At 43.5% G+C, this 21620-nt stretch overlaps 1 protein-coding gene across 2 annotated transcripts in view; it reads left to right on the forward strand.

The window, feature by feature from the left end:
* The first annotated feature begins 8593 nt into the window (after positions 1-8593).
* The window catches only part of TCTN1 (tectonic family member 1), a 67432-nt gene continuing 54405 nt past the window's right edge, over positions 8594-21620 (forward strand). For both annotated transcript variants that reach the window (XM_068245439.1, XM_068245441.1), the window contains exons 1-4: positions 8594-9520; positions 11370-11490; positions 13412-13539; positions 21377-21531. In XM_068245439.1, the coding sequence (XP_068101540.1) occupies positions 8680-9520; positions 11370-11490; positions 13412-13539; positions 21377-21531 (1245 nt within the window). In that variant the 5' untranslated portion in view covers positions 8594-8679. The remainder of the gene's footprint in view (positions 9521-11369; positions 11491-13411; positions 13540-21376; positions 21532-21620) is intronic.

Raw genomic sequence — 21620 nt, forward strand, 5'->3', positions numbered from 1 at the left:
ATGTGTCCTTAACCCTTTCAGACGCAGTAGGGCTATTACCTGGACTAATACTTTGGAGAATGTCCTGGGAGCAGTACTTATTCCAAACGGAAGACACGTAAACTGTAGGTGTAGGTTTCCCACGCAGAACCGTAGGTACCTCTGAAAGTCCTGATGGATAGGGATATGTAGGTACGCGTCCTCTAGGTCCGCGGATAACATCCAGTCTCCCTGCTCCACAGATAGGATTATAGACTGCAAAGATTCCATTTTGAAATGATGTGATCTTATATGCTTGTTTAGTATTCTGAGGTCCAGAACTGGTCTCAACTTTCCCGACTTTTTTTCCACTAAAAATAGGGGTGAGTAAACACCCTTCCCTCTTTCTTCTATTGGTACTTGCGTTACAGCCCTCTTTGAGACTAACTCTTGAATGTATATCTCTAATATCTGTCTTTTTTCGCTCGATATTGGAATCTTTGTTGACACGAAAATATCCGGGGGAGGTTTGTTTATGAAACTCCAACGATGTCCCTGAGCAATTGTCTCCAGCACCCAGGGATTCCGAATATGCTCCGCCCAAATGTGTCCGAAACATTGGAGTCTGCCCCCCACTGGGCACACCTGGGCGGACACACCATCAAAACCCCTTTGAGGTACTGGGAGCAGCTGGTGTTGTTTTTTGCTTATTCAGCTGTTGCAGAGTTGATTGACCCCCCTGCAAATTTTTGCGAAATTCCTTGCCTGGCCTATATGCTCTTGCATTACGATATCTCGTCTGCTGAAATCGGCCTGATTGGGAAGGGAACGGCTTTTTCGTCTTGCGATCTTGGGGTATTAACCCTGACTTCCCTCCGGTGACTTTGGAAATCGCTGAATCCATCCTGTCGCCGAAGAGTGACTTCCCGTCAAACGGAATCTTGCACCAATTTTGTTTTGGTATCGGATCCGCGAACCATGATCTGAGCCCTAGGGCCCTCCTGGCTGTTACTCCATATAACATTGATCTTGCAATTGATCTAACCAGGTCTATAGCTGCTTCTCCTACGAAATCTGCTGTTAGTTTAAATTCTTCTAGGCCATTAATTAGCGTTTCTTTGTCTGCGTCGGTAGCAATTGCTGTCTGAAGGTTTTCAGTCCAGGCTCTAACCGCTCTACTCACTGAGGTTAGGGCAACTGCTGGCCTCATGGCTCCTCCCATAACCGTATATAATTTTTTAAGATCTGCATCAATCTTTCTATCGCTTGGTTCCCTGAAAGATACTGCGTCATCAATTGGGAGTGTCACATGTTTGGCTAATCTCATAACCGAGGCGTCTACAGACGGAACCTCGTCTAAGGACTTAGTTTTTTTCTCTGGTAGCGGATACAATTTATTGAGCCTGTTATTTAAGGTAGTCTTTTTCTCGACTTTCGTCCACTCTTCCTGAATAATTTCAGCAATTTCCTCCATAAAGGGAAAGGCCGTCGAGGATTTTTTAAATGCTTATAGTAAACTTTCTTTTGTTTTTCTTCCTGTTCCTCTCCTTCTTCCCATTCTATAGCCTGTTTAACAGCTTTGACATAGGGTTCATCCAAAGCGAAGTCAAATCCCGATTGACTGTCTTCGAATTCCTCATCTTCTTCCTGTTGGGGAGCAGTAGTAGGGATGTCTGAGTCATTTGCTTGAGGTAGTTTAGCCACGTATTCCGCCATTGAATCTTGAACGGCCTTTTTAATCAATTCAGATACTTCTATAGGCTGTTGTTGGTCTACAGACATCTGTGTGAAACAATCTTGACAAACTAATTTTCCGGGTAGTGGAGTTTTTCCGCATGCCCAGCAGGGTTTTGAATGTTTGTGTCTGTGAGAACGTCTATAGTCTCTTGGAGATCTACTTCGTGATCTCTCATAATAGTGATAGTCTGTTCTTCGTGGTGATCTTGGTCTTCTACTGTAGTAGTAGTCATAGTATTCATAATTCTTCTGTCTTCCAGGGCTGTCAGGGGACAAATAAATGTCCATTACTCTTCTGCGCTCTTTTGAGAGATTAGAAGCAATATACTCACCTCCTGCACCCTTACCTAAGAATTACTTGCTGGTCTATGTGCGTGGTCTCTGTATCCAAGGTGACCTCATCCACCCCCTCAGCCTGTTCTGCCATAGATAAATGCTGCAAACAAACATATGTGTGTGTCAGGCAGTGCTGGTCGTAATGGAGAAAGCTACGCTTACGGATCATTATGCGTAATTTTACGCTATTACGCATTACGAAATTACGCTTACGGCATAGACATGTCTGTAATTACGCATAGCACTTACGCAATTACGCGTAAGTATACCGTAATTCAGGTTATTACGTTATAGGCTTACGCGTAAAATCCTACTAGCAATTAATGCGTAAGGTCATGCTGCCAAGCGGAAAAGTTGACGCATGGATCAATGTTAGGTAGCCGCCGACTTTAAGGGTTAATAGCAAAGCCCCCTTAAGTGCTAAGAGCCTCAAATTTGGATAATATATTAAGGAGATCAGAAGGAATAAGAGGAAAAAATTTTTTTCCCAAAAGACCTTATAGTTTTTGAGAAAATCGATGTTAAAGTTTCAAAGGAAAAATATATACATTTAAAAACCCGCCGACTTTAACGGTTAATAGCAAAGCCTGCTTAAAATTTAGGAACACCAAATTCACAGGGTATATTAAGGGGATCAGTGGGAATAAGAGGGAAAATTTTTTTTTCAAAAAGACCTTATAGTTTTTGAGAAAATCGATTTTTAAGTTTCAAGGGCGAAAATGTCTTTTAAATGCGGAAAATGTCAGTTTTTTTTTGCACAGGTAACAATAGTGTTTTATTTTCATAGATTCCCCCAAGTGGGAAGAGTTTTACTTACTTCGTTCTGAGTGTGGGAAATATAAAAAAAAAACGACGTGGGGTCCCCCCTCCCAGACCTCTTTAACCCCTTGTCCCCCATGCAGACTGGGATAGCCAGAATGTGGAGCACCGGCCGCGTGGGGCTCCGCACCCTGACTATACCAGCCCGCATGGTCCATGGATTGGGGGGTCTCGGAAGGGGAGGGGCAGCCAAGCTTTCCCCTCCCCCTCCGAGCCCTTGTCCAATCCAAGGACAAGGGGCTCTTCTCCACCTCCGATGGGCGGTGGAGGTGGAGGCCGCGATTTCCTGGGGAGGGGTTCATGGTGGCATCTGGGAGTCCCCTTTAAAAAGGGGTCCCCCAGATGCCCACCCCCCTCCCAGGAGAAATGAGTATAGAGGTACTTGTACCCCTTACCCATTTCCTTTAAGAGTTAAAAGTAAATAAACACACAAACACATAGAAAAAGTATTTTAATTGAACAAAAAACATAACCACGAAAAAAGTCCTTTAATATTCTTAATTAACCATTAATACTTACCTGTCCCTTTAAAAGCCAGTTCCCACGCAATATCCTCGGAAATATACTAATCAGTTACAATGTAACAAAGTTATTACAATGTAACAACTTTGTTACTTTGTAACACCACCGCACCCGACGTCACTCGCCGCTTACCCGCCGGCCGCCGCATACACGCTAGTCCCCGCCGGCTCCCGCCATCCACTCCGCCCACACCTGTCACCCATATACATGCTGGCACCCATGGGTGCCAGCATGTATATAGGTGACATGTGGGAGAGGCGGGGAGGGCAGCGGAGCCGGCGGGGACTTAGCGTCCCTTCACCCGACAGAGCTCTGAGCTATATTAGCTCAGAGCTCTCGAAAGCATCTTTGTATTTGGGCTCCAAGGAGCCCCATTGGTCCTTAGCAGACCAATGGGGTTCCTTCAAATCAGAAGGAACCCCATTGGTCTGCTAAGGACCAATGGGGCTCCTTGGAGCCCAAATACAAAGATGCTTTCGAGAGCTCTGAGCTAATATAGCTCAGAGCTCTGTCGGGTGAAGGGACGCTAAGTCCCCGCCGGCTCCGCTGCCCTCCCCGCCTCTCCCACATGTCACCTATATACATGCTGGCACCCATGGGTGCCAGCATGTATATGGGTGACAGGTGTGGGCGGAGTGGACGGCGGGAGCCGGCGGGGACTAGCGTGTATGCGGCGGCCGGCGGGTGAGCGGCGAGTGACGTCGGGTGCGGTAGTGTTACAAAGTAACAAAGTTGTTACATTGTAATAACTTTGTTACATTGTAACTGATTAGTATATTTCCGAGGATATTGCGTGGGAACTGGCTTTTAAAGGGACAGGTAAGTATTAATGGTTAATTAAGAATATTAAAGGACTTTTTTCGTGGTTATGTTTTTTGTTCAATTAAAATACTTTTTCTATGTGTTTGTGTGTTTATTTACTTTTAACTCTTAAAGAGAATCTGTATTGTTAAAATCGCTCAAAAGTAAACATACCAGTGCGTTAGGGAACATCTCCTATTACCCTCTGTCACAATTTCGCCGCTCCTCGCCGCATTAAAAGTGGTTAAAAACAGTTTTTAAAAGTTTGGTTGTAAACAAACAAAATGGCCACCAAAACAGGAAGTAGGTTGATGTACAGTATGTCCACACATAGAAAATACATCTATACATAAGCAGGCTGTATACAGCATTCCTTTTGAATCTCAAGAGATCATTTGTGTGTTTCTTTCCCCCATGCACTGAAGTTTCAGGCTGCTCTTTTCTTCTTGCAAACAGTTTTGCCCTTGTTTGTAATTCCTCAGTATGTGAAAGCCCAGCCAGCTCAGAGGACGATTTATCCAGCTGATTAGAGCAGCTTCTCTCTTCTCTCTTATCTAAATAACCCACAGGCAGTGTGCATAGAGGGGCCAGAAAGGGTGAGTTCATAGCAGAACCACAACACTGAAGAACTTGGCAGCCTTCCAGACACAGGCCGACAAGTCTGACAGGGGAAAGATACATTGATTTATTACAGAGACTGTCATAGTAGAAAGTGCTGCAGTTAGCCAGAACACATTAGAATAGCTTTTGGAACATGTAGGATGATAAAAAACAGGATGCAATTTTTGTTACGGAGTCTCTTTAAAGGAAATGGGTAAGGGTACAAGTACCTCTATACTCATTTCTCCTGGGAGGGGGGTGGGCATCTGGGGGACCCCTTTTTAAAGGGGACTCCCAGATGCCACCATGAACCCCTCCCCAGGAAATCGCTGCCTCCACCTCCACCGCCCATCGGAGGTGGAGAAGAGCCCCTTGTCCTTGGATTGGACTAGGGCTCGGAGGGGGAGGGGAAAGCTTGGCTGCCCCTCCCCTTCCGAGACCCCCCAATCCATGGACCATGCGGGCTGGTATAGTCAGGGTGCGGAGCCCCACGCGGCCGGTGCTCCGCATTCTGGCTATCCCAGTCTGCATGGGGGACAAGGGGTTAAAGAGGTCTGGGAGGGGGGACCCCACGTCGTTTTTTTTTTTATATTTCCCACACTCAGAACGAAGTAAGTAAAACTCTTCCCACTTGGGGGAATCTATGAAAATAAAACACTATTGTTACCTGTGCAAAAAAAACTGACATTTTCCGCATTTAAAAGACATTTTCGCCCTTGAAACTTAAAAATCGATTTTCTCAAAAACTATAAGGTCTTTTTGAAAAAAAATTTTTCCTCTTATTCCCACTGATCCCCTTAATATACCCTGTGAATTTGGTGTTCCTAAATTTTAAGCAGGCTTTGCTATTAACCGTTAAAGTCGGCGGGTTTTTAAATGTATATATTTTTCCTTTGAAACTTTAACATCGATTTTCTCAAAAACTATAAGGTCTTTTTGAAAAAAATTTTTTTCCTCTTATTCCTTGTGATCTCCTTAATATATTCTCCAAATTTGAGGCTCTTAGCACTTAAGGGGGCTTTGCTATTAACCCTTAAAGTCGGCGGCTTTTTTATATTATACGGGAGCGTAATATTACGCGATTACGGCAAACTGTGTAATTTCAATGGGAGTTTACTGTCTTACGCGTAAATTGTTACGCGTAAAACGTAACCCCACGGTCTACGCGTAATTAATTACGCGTAATACCGTAACCTTACACGTAACGCTTACGGTGCATTTGTAGTGAATTACGATGCGTAATTACGCTAATGCGTAATTTCGGCCCAGCACTGGTGTCAGGAAACTACCTGACAAAATAGCGCTCCTAACACAGAGAAACAAAGCACAAAGATAAATTGATGCAATAAAACCGACCTGTAAGGTAGAAGTAGCGGATGACTTGGGAATCGGCGACCTGGAGCCTAGCGGGCGAACCTCCGCATATGGACGCCGACTCCCCATTGCCCTGCTGACTAAATAGTGGAGCTACGCCGGCTGCCGCCCCACTTGCGGTTTCGCCGCGCAACCGGAAGTGACGAACGGCTAGGCCCAATCATAGGCTGAGACTGGATGGAACGCACCCGGAAGTGGTGCGTGTCACACGTCAACCCAGAAGGAGGCAGAGACCCACGCCGGAGCCGGCTATTAGCCGGAATTAAACACATGTTCCGTCGCCGCAAAAAGGTGGCTATTAGCCTCCTACCTGACAGCCCATGCGTGGACAAGATGATCCCCAAGACCAGCAGAACGGGATTGTGCCGCTAGACACACCATTGGAATGTACAGGGCTTACCAGGAGAGGCTGAACCTGGCAAAGGTAACCACCCGCAGAGATGGCCGGTAAGAGTGCAGCAGCTTTACTGTCCAACTTGTCCTGAGGGGAGGACGAAAAGCAAAGACAAGGAGTAGTAGGGTGGGGTTTAACTTATCTTTTCACTTGTCCTATGGGGATTGTGGGCGGGGCAACAACCCGTAGGTGCTGCCATGGAGGCATTAGGAAACAGGAGCCCTGACCGCGTATTACATTCTGCAAATGGGTCTAGTGTGGACCTAGCCTAATGTCTCTGCTCCTAATGTTTTATTTTTTAGCTGTACTACACATACAAATCATTATATCATAATTTATTTATTTTTATTTTTTTGCTTCAGTGTCTCTTTAAAGAGGAACTTTACTGATCATAGAGACTCCGTAACAAAAATTTTATCCTGTTTTTTTATCATCCTACAAGTTCAAAAAGCTATTCTAATGTGTTCTGGCTTACTGCAGCACTTTATACTATCACTGTCTCTGTAATAAATCAATGTATCTTTCCCCTGTCAGACTTGTCGGCCTGTGTCTGGAAGGCTGCCAAGTTCTTCAGTGTTGTGGTTCTGCTATGAACTCCCCCTTCCAGGCCCCTCTATGCACACTGCCTGTGTGTTATTTAGGATTAGAGCAGCTTCTCTCTTCTCTCTTATCTTTTACAAGCTGGATAAATCGTCCTCTGAGCTGGCTGGGCTTTCACATACTGAAGAATTACTGACAAGGGCAAAGCTGTTTGCAGGAAGAAACAAGCAGCCTGAAACTTCAGTGCATGAGAACAGGGGGAAAGAAACACACAAATGATCTCTTGAGATTCAAAAGGAAGGCTGTATACAGCCTGCTTGTGTATGGATGTATTTTCTATGTGTGGACATACTGTACATCAACCTACTTCCTGTTTTGGTGGCCATTTTGTTTGTTTATAAACAAACTTTTTAAAACTGTTTTTACCACTTTAAATGCGGCGAGGAGCGGCGAAATTGTGTCAGAGGGTAATAGGAGATGTCCCCTAACGCACTGGTATGTTTACTTTTGTGCGATTTTAACAATACAGATTCTCTTTAATGAATACATTTGCTTATTTTAACACTATTACTTTATGAATTACTTAGTCAATGTTTGTTTATTGTAAAATGATGGCAACATGTTGCTGGTAGGTGCATCAGTGCAGAATGTTTGTTTACTATGTGTTTCAAAGTTTAAGGCAATTCTGCATAGCTTAACAGCCTACGCTAAGCATTACTAGGACAGGGCTACATACCAAGATACAGCAATATATAAATACAGTATAGGTAGTGTTTCTGATGCTGCAGCCAGGACAATTAACGTTAAAGTGGGTGTGATAAATAATTTAGTACATTCTACTTGATGTCACTAGTTCCACTTTAAAATTGAATGCTAGACAGATAGCTACATTTACATGTGCCTCTTGCTTTGCTTTCTACCACTATCTATCTATCTATCTAGCTATCTAGCTATCTAGCTAGCTAGCTAGCTAGCTAGCTAGCTAGCTATCATATACAGTATTTTAGCATTTGGTGGTAAGCAAAAACTGGACTGAAAATTTAGCTAATTAATACTATTTTCAGTAGGTAAATATATTTACGATATGTATACACACCTGTAAATTACACTCTAAAGAGACATAAGAGTAAGAACAAGGGGGTTGCTTTCAAAAGAGGGACATTTGTGAACTGCGCTTTAGTAAATTAATCCCAATGTCACTTTTAGTTAAAATGGAAGCAGGACAGTGAAAGCCTTGGCAGTGGTTTGCGCCCTAAGAGTATTTTATGTACTACTACCAGCATCCCTGGTTATTATTACAGTATTTACGTATCTACCCTGTAGCCTGTTTGACCACCTGGAATATTCTAGCTTGCAGTATTATGCCCATAGCAGGCAATACAACCAGTGTATATTGAGTACCATGCAACAACAGCACCAGCAGGGGGCGATGTGAGGATTACAGTTCAGCCTTCATGTTTCTGCTTTAGAACAAATAAAGTTTCTTATGAACCCTCCCCGGAATGTAATCACTGCAGGGTGAGAGGTCAGGTGACGCTGTTTCCTGGATTCTGAGCTACATGCTCGATGTTTATAGCAACAAATGACAGGAGGTCGCCATGCCGCTTCCCCGGCTTTGTGTGCTGCTGCTGGCTGTGTGTGTAGCAAGGGTCAGCGCTGAACTCAGTGGGATTGAGCAGCCTGACAATGAGACCGAGGTGTGGGAGCTGCTGGCTGGTGGGGCTAATAGGACACAAGTGGGTACAAAAGTCACTGTACCGCCGCTGCAGCCTGGCACTGAGCAGAATACAGAGCCCCCACCCCTGCAGCCTGGCACTGAGCAGTACAAAGAACCCCCTCAGCCTGGCACTGGGCAGCATACAGAGCCTCCACTCCTGCAGCCTGGCACTGAGCAGAATACAGAGCCCCCACCCCTGCAGCCTGGCACTGAGCAGTACAAAGAACCCCCTCAGCCTGGCACTGGGCAGCATACAGAGCCTCCACTCCTGCAGCCTGGCACTGAGCAGAATACAGAGCCCCCACCCCTGCAGCCTGGCACTGAGCAGTACAAAGAACCCCCTCAGCCTGGCACTGGGCAGCATACAGAGCCTCCACTCCTGCAGCCTGGCACCAACCAGTATATATCGCCCCCATCACTGCAGCCTGGCACTAGGCAGTATACAGAGCTCCCATCCATACTGCCTGGCACTGAGCAGTACACAGTATCTCCACCTCTGGAGCCTGGCACTGAGCAGCAATATACATTGCCCTCATCCTTGCAGCCTGGCACTGATGAGTATACAGCACCCCCATCTCTGCAGCCTGCCATACCAGATCTGACAGATTCATACTCTGAATCCCCAGAGCTATTTACTGTTGACCAGCCACCTATCCTTGTGGGAGATGAAGAGATACTTGATTTTCGACAGACTCGGTCCATACCAGTCTTAGTAACTAGTGGTAAGCTGATATATCTTTTATGGGTACCAGTACATAATACACATCTGTTTTATTATCTGTGTTGTCTACAGGTCCACACACCTCTACAATATATAGTGTCCAAAGTAGTAGTAGCTTCATCTGGACATTGAGGCAGATTTTCCAAAACCAATGAAGTAAAGTTGGAGGAAACCTGTTGCATAAGTGTAGCGGTTGCTCATAGCTGATTAGCATCTGTTGCAGTTTTGCTTCAGTTTTTTCTGCTTGTTCTGATAAATCTGCCTCACAGTCTTTAACTGCTAGGTAAGGACCCATTCACACTGAAGGCTCTTGGGAGCTTGTTACATTACAGCCAAACGCTTCTTTGCTACCATCCAGAAAAGCCTTTGACAAAGTTTGTCGTCACATCGCATTCAAACCCTAGGGGGATAGAATGAAGCCGTGAATGGCCAGCGACTCTAGAAGATACATGTAGTATCCGCGAAACCCGACCACAGAGCTTGAGCAATCGGCAATAAACTACATAAGATGAACACTCCCATTCATGTGAATTACAATGCAATGGATCCTGATAACAATGAGAACAATCCCCGGCAGCCATCCATCTGGACCAGTCCTTTGTATTGTAACAATACATTATATGCCGTAGACAGAAATTTTTTGAAGGCCCACTTTGCTATTCAGGGTTTGTTGTTCAGATTAACAAACCAGTGTTCTTCAATGTCTAAAATGGCTTGGTCTCCCCGGTGTAGCAATCAAGGCACTCCTTGGTACATTGGACTGACAAGGTGCTTTGTTTGTGTTTTAGATCCAATGGATGTAATGGAGTATGTACATATAAGTAGTAAATACATATAGGTAATTCCTTCACTTTTTATTCACTTTTTGTTCCATTCAGGTCCATTCAGGATAGATACCACCATGGGGGCTAGGTTTAGGCATCGGTAGAGGGAGAGTTCTGTGTGAGAGTTACTGTAGGTTAGGTCATAGTAAAATATGGGTAAGGATTACTGATATTTTTCTATCGGAATCAAGTAGTATAAAACTATTTATTAGATTATTAAAATGTTTTTATAATTACAGTATAGTGCCCTTTAAAGAGATGAATGTTCAGTAACACCCCACTAACCTCTTCTTTTTTTAGCATGAGCAGGTAGCCACACAGAGGTACAAATGTTACAATTCCTCCTATACATCTGAGTAATCAGCAAACCCTAACCCACCCATCTGGTGTTCTGCCTTTAGGCTGTTAGCCATTAGAGTGTTTGGTACCTGCATATAAAACCTTTGTAAGGCCCAGTGCACACCAAAACCGCTAGCAGATCGTCAAAACGCTAGTGGTTTTGGGAGCAGAGAGCAGATATTTGGCCGGGTGCACACCAAGCGGATTTTGTATGCGATCCACCAGCCGCATCAGCCAGTGAAAACGCTTGGCTATTGTATTTCAATGTGTGGTGCACACCGGCGGTTTGAGGTTTTTTAGCAAACCGCAAACGCACAGCAGGAGGCGCGTTTGCGGCTTGGCAAAAACCTCAAACCGCCGGTGTGCACCATCCCATTGCAATACATTAGCCAAGCATTTTTCCAGGCGGATGCGGCCGGCGGATCGCTCCAAAAACCGCTCGGTGTGCACTGGGCCTAAGAAGGTGTTTGCAGAAATCCTTGGAAGGAAAGAAATCTGAACTGAGGGATTTTTTTCTTTTTTCCTAAAAAAGTGAACTTCACTGTAGAGTCTCATCACTTCCCTAATGTGCATAGTCTATTCCACACATGCCACATTTGGTAGACTGCTGGTTGTATATTTGGCCATTTGTTCCATTACTACTGCCTGTATTTACCTATGAACCTAATGGCACTTTATTATTTTTAGCCTCCAACCTGTGTGTTTGTGACCTGCTGGTGTCCCAGTGTGATGTTAATTGCTGCTGTGATCCTGACTGCACTACTGCCGATTTCAGTGTCTTCTCTGAGTGCTCCATTTCTGTTGTCACGTAAGTTTATTTATTGTGTTCAAACATTTATAGTGTATTATCAATGGTTCTCCTAATTGAAGGAGTGAAGCTGCATTATAGCTGGAAACAGCCCATTTCAGTGGTCTGTCAGTTCTAATTTGATTTTCGTGTCCATTCACATATGAAAATGTGCTCACGAATCGACCTAATGGAAATTCTTACTTATTGTTTAATTTCAATCTATTCAAGGAGTTGTTTTTTTTTTTTTCTCCTAATTTTAAGATGCAAATAAATGTCAGCTCTTATTTATATTTGACATTCTGTTCATGTCATGGGTGAACCACAAGGTGGCACTAAGCTTCCTATGAAAACAGATGCATTGTTCACGCTGTCATTAATACTATTCTCTGGCCACAATTTTCCACTAGCGGCGATTGCGATGCTGAATCGCAAATCACTAGTGATTTTAAAATCGCTATGGTTTGTATTTTAACGTAGGAATCGCGGTAGGCAATTTCCACTACCGCAATTTGTTTTTTACTTAAGCGCGATAGTGCCGTGGAACGATTTTTGCAGCGATTTTGCTATGTAGTGCATTGCATAGCAAAATCACGATCGCAAACGCCGGAAGAATTTGGAACTTTGCTGAATCTCAATCGCTAGTGTTTAGCGCGATTGCTAGTGGAAAAGGGCCCTTATAGACGAAAGGGCTGTGTTGGACTTTTGATGTGGGGAGTGCTGGGTGTGTCACTCTCTCTGTCTGTCTCTCTTATGTAATGGTGCTGAAGACCTGAGTAATAGTTGTGCAACAAGGCTTATGTGTCTATTTTCTTATGATTTTATTTGCAACACGCGTCTTTAAAGATATAAATATAATTACCTAAGGTACTGCATGGAACTCGCTTTTTAAAAAAAAAAATTCAATTTTATTTACCTCCAAATACACATCATTGTTATGATATTCCATCTGATAGAGCGAGGGACATAAGTATATTTTCAAAGATGAAGACTTAGCATGGGTCTCTCTCTCTCTCTCTCTCTCTCTCTCTCTCTCTCTCTCCCTCTCCCTCTCTCTCTCTCTCTCTCTCTCTCTCTCTCTCTCTCTCTCTCTCTCTCTCTCTCTCTCTCTCTCTCTCTCTCTCTCTCTCATTAGTTTAATCACATGATCAGATTGTATATTTTTATTAAGCTTGTCACTTCTGACTTTTGTATAGGCTAAAACTGGAAGCAGAACTGACACATAATCACATCACAGCTAGAAACTTGCAAATCCATCACATTATGTGCGCTTTGTGTTGTATAGGGGAAACTAGCATTTAGTCCCCATAACTCAGCAGTGACAAATGGCTTTCATGTAAGGAATGTATTCAGGCTAAGCTACAATTTCTTGCGTTACAAATTTCATTCTGTCAGCTGTGAAATAGTGACATGGTCCCTTTATCATCACATCGGAAATGGCAAATCTAAAGCTAAGTACCTGCAGCCAGATGGATCGGGGATCTCCAACAACAAAGGATCGTGGGGAACGATCGGGGAGATCCACGTGGCTGAAACTGCAAGCATCGTTTGCAGTGCCTGAAACGAACAACGATTTTTAATCCAGCATTCCAGAATGAACGATTGCCGTGGGTGGTGTGCGTTGTGAAACATCGTTTAACCTTCCTGGCGGTATTGACGGTTATACAAGTCAATACAAAACATGCTGTGAACAGTATTGAAGTGCATACACGTCAATACTCTCCTGCACTGCTAGTATGCCTTCCTTGACACAGAAAAAAAAGGCTATGAAATTAATTGGATCACTTTTTGCACAGAAATTCTGGGGAAATTGAACGCCAGGGAGGTTAACCAGTACACTATCCTGCCACCCCTGTAATATGTTTTCCTAAATGCAGGTCTTTATTATTGCCCTATGTTTTTTCCGCACTGCGTGTCTGATGTATTTTGTATTCCTTTGCAGTGGGGATAGCCAGCTGTGCACACAGGATGCAGTTTTGTATTCCCTCAATGCTTCCCAGGCTTCTCAAAGAGTAACACAAACCGTTCAATTGGTTAACCCCAACGTCTTCTGTATTCAGACAACGAACTGTGAGTACTTCCTCATATTTACAAATGTAAAGCTAAGGGAGGACATACATTGCCCCATTTTTGTGGGCCGACCGACCTTCCAATCTCATAATTTTATCAGATTGGAGAAAAATTATTACCGCAACAATCAATCTTTCAATCAATTTTTGAACGAAATTGGTTGAAAGAATCGATTGGGAATTCTAGAAAATCTTGGTCGCAAGAGCTTGATAAGGTGCGCGGCGGTAATGGTGTTGAATACCCCGGCCACAGGGGCATAGCAAAAGGGGTTGCAGAGGTTACGACCGCATCAGGGCCCTTGGGCCAGAAGGGGCCCCGAAGGGCCCTCCCTCAACTACAGTATTAGATCTCTATTGGTCCTGTGCTCATAATAATCACTTCTATAGATACTTTGATTAGTGGTAATCATTAACAAACTGTTCCCCATCCCCTTCTTGCACCTCTGACACTGTAGTTGCCATTGGCAGGTTTTGGTGCGCCGGGTCAGTTGTTATGTATAGAGTGCTTGGGGGCCCCATTGTAAAACTTGCATCCAGGCCCACAGCTCCTTAGCTACGCCACTGCCCGGCCGGTGTTCCCCCCCCAGATGTATATCTGTTCCCCCTGTGCCTGTGTCCAGTGTTGAAGGCTCACCTGTCATGCAGGGCTGAATCCTGGCCTCCTCCGGTGTCTGGCATCATCGGGAGGCCCTGTATCTCATGGCACCGGCGCATGTAGCGAAGTCACAACATGTGTCACATGGTACAGGTGATACATGCCGGACACTGGAGGAGGCCAGGATTCACACTGCCGTGAGACAGGTGAGCCTTCAACACTGGACACGGGGGACACACATATAGACTTTCATGCTGAAATCTAGGAGAAGTTACTTTGCAGTGTGTGGGCAGGCAATAGATCCCTCTCTGATCAGATTTGATCCAAGGAGAATCTAACTAATGGCCAATCTGGTAGCAGATTGAACAATGTATAGCCACATGATTACTAGCGGGAGATTAATTGGACATGTTGGAGCAATAGATGTCTTGCAGATTCGGTAAGGCTGATGGAATTAAATGGGAAAATAGTATATAGCCACTTCAATAGTTGGCTATCAATAGTTGTCACCTGAAACTATCTTTAGGGATAATTTCGGGTGGCAGCCAGTTCCCGGCTAAGCAGCCTGTACTTCTCTATGGAAGGAGGACAGGGAGACTCTACTGACCCTGAGCTGCATGAATGTCCTGCTGGTCCGGAAGGAAATGGGGAGGTCAGAGACATCTCAGAACAACTCATCACACCTCAGATTTCTGGCTGAAATGATCAGATGCACTGTAAAATTTCAGCAGAGAAAAATCTAAAGTGTGCAGGTCTGGAGGTGTGTGACCCCTGTCTATACTACCACACTTGCAGCAGCTGGTCACTAATGCTACCGACAGCACCTAGTTTATATGACTAGTAACTAAATAAGTATCTGCAACACTTTGGCCCAATATTACAAGACCCTTACTGTGATGCAGCATTTTTTAACCTCTTAAAGAGACACTGAAGCGAAAAAAAAATATGATATAGTGAATTGGTTGTGTACTATGAATAATTACTAGAAGATTAGCAGCAAAGAAAATATTCTCATATTTTTATTTTCAGGTATATAGTGTTTTTTTCTAACATTGCATCATTCTATAATATGTGCAGATTACACAACACTCAGCATTCAAAATGATTCTTTCGGAGCAGTCTGTGAACTAATGACCTCTCCTCTGGCAGAGAAAAAGTAAATAGTTCAATAACAGTTGAGATAATAAAAGTCAGATAACAGCCCTCTCCACGACTTTGAAAGTGGTAGAGCTTAATGGCTTGTTTGCATAGAGATAACAACTGGAGTTTCTTAACTCTTCCTGTACTGGAATCAATTAGACTGATGTATCTGATCTTAATGTTTTATTTCTTAGCTGTACTTCACATACAAATCATAATATCATAATTTTTTTTTCGCTTCAGTGTCTCTTTAAAGTGGGCCCAAACCAAACATTTTTGCCTGGCACTGATTGGCCAGGCAGTGCACGGGTCTCGGGAGGGGGGGTGGGGGGCACCCTCTGATGCGGCACGGACACGGGGTTACCGCTAAGGAGGTTAAATCAGCAGCGCTCTAATTGCCAACTAACTATAATAAAGTTCGTTTCTGAAAACCGCTCTGATGCGAGTGCTTATCCTCTACAATCTCCACGCTGCCTTCCACTGCGCTGCCTTCCACTGTCGGCGGTGTTCTGTCCACAGAGTCCCCTCGCTGTACTACTTCCGCCCAGCTGGTACCGGTGTGCGCTAGTTGGGTGACGTCACCACTGCAGGGTATTGGATCTTTGTTATTCAGAATGGCTGCTGCGCGCTGTAGGTCAGCCAGATCCTTGCCCTTAACTGATCGTAATGGTAAATCAAATTAACCTTAACGCGTTTCGATCGATTAACGTCGGTCCTCTTCAGAAGGGTTTTGGTTATAACCAAAATCCTTCTGAAGAAGAAAAGAATCCGTGGTGAGTGCAGCTGGCTATGAGAGACTGACATATAAGAATTAAACATGCAAGGAATCGTTGTACTGGATACTAAGTGATTACTAACAGAGCTCCTATTTAAGAGACCTGAACCCTGTCACTCTGAAACATAAGTAGAATCTGTTTGTAATTTTCATTATTATTATAATTTAGAAAATAGAATTTATTTCTGAAATCTTGTATTTTTAATTTGGGTCCACTTTAAGGACCACAGGCTTACACCCCAGGCCATTTTTTTCAATTCAGCTCTCTGCAGCAATAACAGTGTGTTGCACGACCATATAACTTAGCACACAAACATATGTTGCCTTTTCTTGCCACCAACACAGCTTTCATAGTGATCACCTCTCCATAGTGATCACCTCGCATAGGCATCAGCCTATGAGAGGGATCAGTTTTTGAGCCACTCGAAGGGACAGCTCAGTGACAGAGCTGTCCCCCCCGTACAGCGCTGCGCTAGATCGCAGCGTTGTATAAAAGAAAAACTCTTTAAGGGCCCTTTTCCACTAGCAATCGCTAGCGTTTGCGCTGAACGCTAGCGATTGCGATTCAGCAAAAGAAAAAAATTCCCTGCGATTTCCCGACGTTTGTGATCGCGATTTTGCTATGCTATGCACTGCATAGCAAAATCGTGGCAAAAATCGTTCCGCATCGCGATCAAGTAAAAAACTAATCACGGTAGTGGAAATTACCTACCGCGATTCCTATGTTAAAAGGCAAACCGTAGCGATTTTAAAATCACTAGCGGTTTGCGGTTTTGCGATTAAGCAATCGCAAACGCTGTAGTGGAAAAGGGACCTAAATGTCCTCCAATGATATGCGCTCACATCTATCTTATAACGTGTCTTCATCCAGTGATGTCACTCATATGTGATACCTGCCACCCAACAGACAGCATCAAGAGCACTATATACTCCTCCAAGTGCACCCCTCGAAACTCTATGTGTAAGCACTTCACCACCACACGTGGCCTCTCACCTTGCTCACTGCTGCCCAGATTATAAAACAGCAATAACACTTGTGGCTATCCAGCCCAATGCCATACGATTTCACAGCAGAAAGGATCAATCTTCACATAAACATGTTATGCAGCCTCATACTCCACACTGCAATCCTAGTGACTAAAAAAGCTTTCCATAATGTAAAATGTATCATTTATTTAAAAACTTTAAAAGTAGTGCACTCACATTTCCAATGTGAAAAACACGCATATAATCAAACCAGGCTATTCTCTGCCAACTCGTCCACGCCTGTAGCTCCGCCCATTGCTCTGGGCTAAATGGAGTCCTCTCACTCTCCTTTGCGCATGATACTCACCTGCGCCCACCATATCAGATCCACCATTATTATCCTTTGCCCTCTCCACCATCTCCTTTCTCTTGGTCTGTTCCACCTGCCATCTGTAGGCTTGCTTGCCCTTGTAGTCCTGCCAATCACGTTGGAACCGGTTAACTCTAGTTTCACCAACTTCCTTATCTGCTCTAACCAGATTCTTCACTAACTCCTCCATACGCTGTCTAAAATCACTCTTCTCTTTGAAAAGCTCTAACTTCTTTTTTTGTTCCTCTATCTCACCTTTGATCCTTTCTGCTCTGGCATTTTTTCGCTTCAAGAGTATTTTCAACAAATTAACCCAACTGCTTTTTTTTTTTTTCCTTTAACAGCTTGCCAGCCGATCGTGGCTGGCAGGCTGATCACGGAACCGGAACCCTGCTCTGTTTATTTAGAAAAGCTAGCGCTAGAGGAAGCACGAGCTTCCATCAAATCTCATGCATCACGAGATAAGGAATGCGGTCGCATAGTGGTCAAAGCAAACCTGAAGTGATTTAAAAATGATAAAAACAGATATTTACCTGAGGAGAGGGAAGGCTCTGGGTTCTGTTGAGCCTTCCCGTTCCTCTCACAGTCCCCTGGTTCCAGCGCTGTCTCCCCCATTCAGATCTCTTGCTGCGGGAAGCTTTGGAAGTCTTCAGGAGCCCGAGTGCTCCCAAAGAAAGGCGGCTCCGTACTGCTAGTGCGCGAGAGAACGCCCCCGCTCACATGTGCACTACGGATACTTACCTAAGAACAGGGAAGGCTATGGGTCCTATAAAGCCTTCCCTTCTGCCGGCTATAGGCCTCTCTTCCACCGTGGGAGGCTTCGAAGTCTTCAGGATCTCAAGTGCTTCCGAAGCCTCCCATCGGTTGGAGATTGCTAACGGGGGAGACATCGTTGGAACAAGGGGACCAGGAAACGTGCGGGAAAGCTTTATAAGACCCAAAGCCTTCCCTCTTCTTAGGTAAGTATCTGTTTTTGCTTTTTTTATTATTTTAAAAAGTCTTAACATTTACTTTGAATCTTATGAAAGCATTTTTTTTTTTATATTTATTGCCATGACTATTGGCACGCAATTTATATTACTATTATTACTTTCATTGATTTAAGTTAAAATCTGCATAGCATCTCACTAGCTGTAATTTCACACATTCTTCCTCTTACCATTCTAGTTTTCTCATATCAGAAAAGGAGAAGGCACTCAACTGGCTTTTAAACTTGCGTTTATCAAATCATTCAGCAGCTACACCACATGTTTCAGGGAAATCCCCTTCATCAGGTGTACATGCTTCCATCAGTTCACAGTGTTTAAATAAATAACCAAGTAAATTCCACCCCTCATTGGACCGCCTCTTCTTTGGTCAGCTGACCAAGCTAAGAGTTCATTAACCCCTCAGCATCCATATCTAACATCCACAAATCCCCAACAGGGGAAATACAGGGCACTACAAAAATGTCTACCCATTGAACCTGACGTTCTCTGCATTCTAGTTTTCTCTCAGCCTAGACTTCTTTACCTTAATCTTTCACTGTTTGTCTAGTAAAGTGATGTGACCCAGCAGAAAGTAATAAGTATTACTCTGTGGATTTGAAATCTAAGGCTCATAATAAATAATTTATATTTGTAGTGATGACAGAGCTTCTGTGGATCCTTGCCATAGGTTTATTGAAAGCCAGGCTGTATCCCACACCTATTAATTAATAGGCTAGCCTGGCTACCATTCCCATGTTTCCTCCTCACGTAGTCAATCTAATGTTTACTTTCTGAGTTTACACAGTAAATACAATTTTAGAACTACCTTGTACTGTTAGTTTTGATATTAAAGGGGGTTGTGACATCCTAAAAAAAAATATTCTAAAAATAGTTCGAGCCTCATATATGTAAATCCCTATTTTTCTAAAATAGGTCCCTGTATGAGAGTGGAAAGTAGGGTTTTTTTTGTTGTTTTTTTTTTTAGCTACAATAACAAGCTTAACTCAAAATGCAAATAACAAACTTCCCATCCCAGGTCAGATAAGGACACTACGAGCATATGGTAATTGATTTCCCCCTCCCTTTTGGAGAGTTTACATCATGAAGTAAGCCTGTTATGTAGTTGATGTTTGCTGCTAGAAGGGACAGTAATCTAGAAAATAAGCAGTAAATTCTAACTGTCCTAGGTTAATTAAAAAAAAAACAGTAAAGATGGAAACCAGCAGAAATATTATTTTCTTTTTTCATATCACATTACTCTTAAATCTGACAGTGAACACTAAAAACAATAGGATAGGTAAGCTAGATAAATAGTTTCTTATTGGATGATTTTAATTCTTTTTTTTTTTAATTTTTTTTTCCCAGTTAATATGGAGTTTTATCACACTTTAAAAGAAATCTTAAGCAAAAAAAACAACAAAAAAAACCAGTTCAACTTACCTGGGCCTTCTTGAATCCCTGTGCCCACTACGAACTGACCTCGGAAAGCTGGGCTGTAGCAGCGAATTGCCGGCTATTGCACATGGGTGGCCCCAAGCAGTTTGCACCCTCATCGTGCTTCCGGGGGGGGGGGTGTTCTGCGCATGCTCAGTAGCGATTTCTGTGTGCTGCGCATGCGCAGATTGCTCTCAGCCATGGGAGCGTGATTAGGGTGCGCATGGTTCGGCAAGTCATGCGCAGTACCCAGAAACTCGCGGCGACAGCCCAGCTTTCTGTGGGTCGACGCTGCTTGTTGGAGGACCTTAGAAGCACGTTGCGGGCACACTGGTTCACACTGGGGCGGTTTTCATCACATTTACTAATGTATCCCTATGGGATCATTCTCACTGCAGCGTTTGCGATTTGCATTAATCACAAACGTGCTGCAGGCAGCGTTTTGGGGGCCATTGTGATGTAATTCTCGTTCCATGGAACTGGAATCACAGTGCAAATTGCGTCAAAATCGCAATGCAAAATCGTAAATGCAATCCTGATCTGTGTTTTGAGTGTGAACTAACCCCAAGGCCCTGATTCACTAAACAGTGGTAAGATTGCTCTTTAAGGGGGGGGAATACATACCTGTAGCCGGTGGAAGCAGAGCCCTGGGACTGATTCACAAGAAGAAGGCCTGACTGGCAATTATAACTTTACAGGAGAAGAGGACTAAGTGAATACAGGTAGTCCCCGGTTAATGAACGAGATAGGGACTGTAGGTTTGTTCTTAACTTGAATCTGTTCTTAAGTCAGAACACTGTGCCATCTCTGTCCCCTGTACCTCCTCTGTGCCCCCCTGTGCCTCAAGTGTCCCCTTCTGTGTCACCTCTGTCCTGTGTACATGCTTATTCAAGTTTACAAGCCATTTTTTCTTTGCATTTTTAAAATCAATTTTCTCAAACACTACAAGTCCTATTTGAAAAAAAATGTTTTGGCTTGTTCCCATGGAAACACTTAATCCATGTTGTTTGTATCGGCGGGTCGTTCCTTAGGCGGGCGTTCGTAAGTCGGGGACTACCTGTATGTGATCAACTCTGGAGGTCCACTTTAAGAAATGTAGTCACTGCACAATGTTAAATTTCCATGAAAACCTCAAATGGAGGCAAAAGCACCTGTCATTGGATACATTCCTTGTTAAAGATGCACAAAAAGAAAAGGTTGCGGTGAGCCATCAGATAGCAATGATACTGTTAGTTATAGTGCAAGTTTTCCTACACAATAACCTTCATCCTCTCATCTCCACCAGCCACTAATCTTTTCAATAGAAAAGTGCAGGTTCCTTTGTTTTACTGTATGCATTTTTACTGCATCTTACTGTATACAGTGCAGTACTTTGCATTACATATTTTTCTCTAAATGTTTTTGGAGCATGGAACGAATTATCTGCGTTTCCATTCATTCTTCTTTGGAAATTCATTTTGATATAAGAATGCTTTGGATTACAAGCATGTTTCTGAAACAAATAATGCTCACAAACCAAGGTTTCACTTCTTTTTCAATCATATTTTTCTATGGTTAGGTTAATGTTTACTGTTTGTTTCTTTCCAATAGACCAGCCAGCATTGTCGTATATAACTCCTGATGAACCGACAGAGGCAAACTTTGATAATTTACTGAAAGAGTTTGGCGGAAGTCAGTTTAACATTGTAAATAGTGGTCAAAATACAGTTGGATCTGCTGAAGCCCGTAATTCAACCCGATATGAGGTAAAATGCTGGCCTATTTTGATACATTTTGCTACAGTTTTCATAAGATTTGTCATTTATTGCATTTCCATTGACTGAGTTTCATTAGC

Source organism: Hyperolius riggenbachi, chromosome 1, assembly GCF_040937935.1.
Source record: "Hyperolius riggenbachi isolate aHypRig1 chromosome 1, aHypRig1.pri, whole genome shotgun sequence".
Lineage (NCBI taxonomy): Eukaryota > Metazoa > Chordata > Amphibia > Anura > Hyperoliidae > Hyperolius > Hyperolius riggenbachi.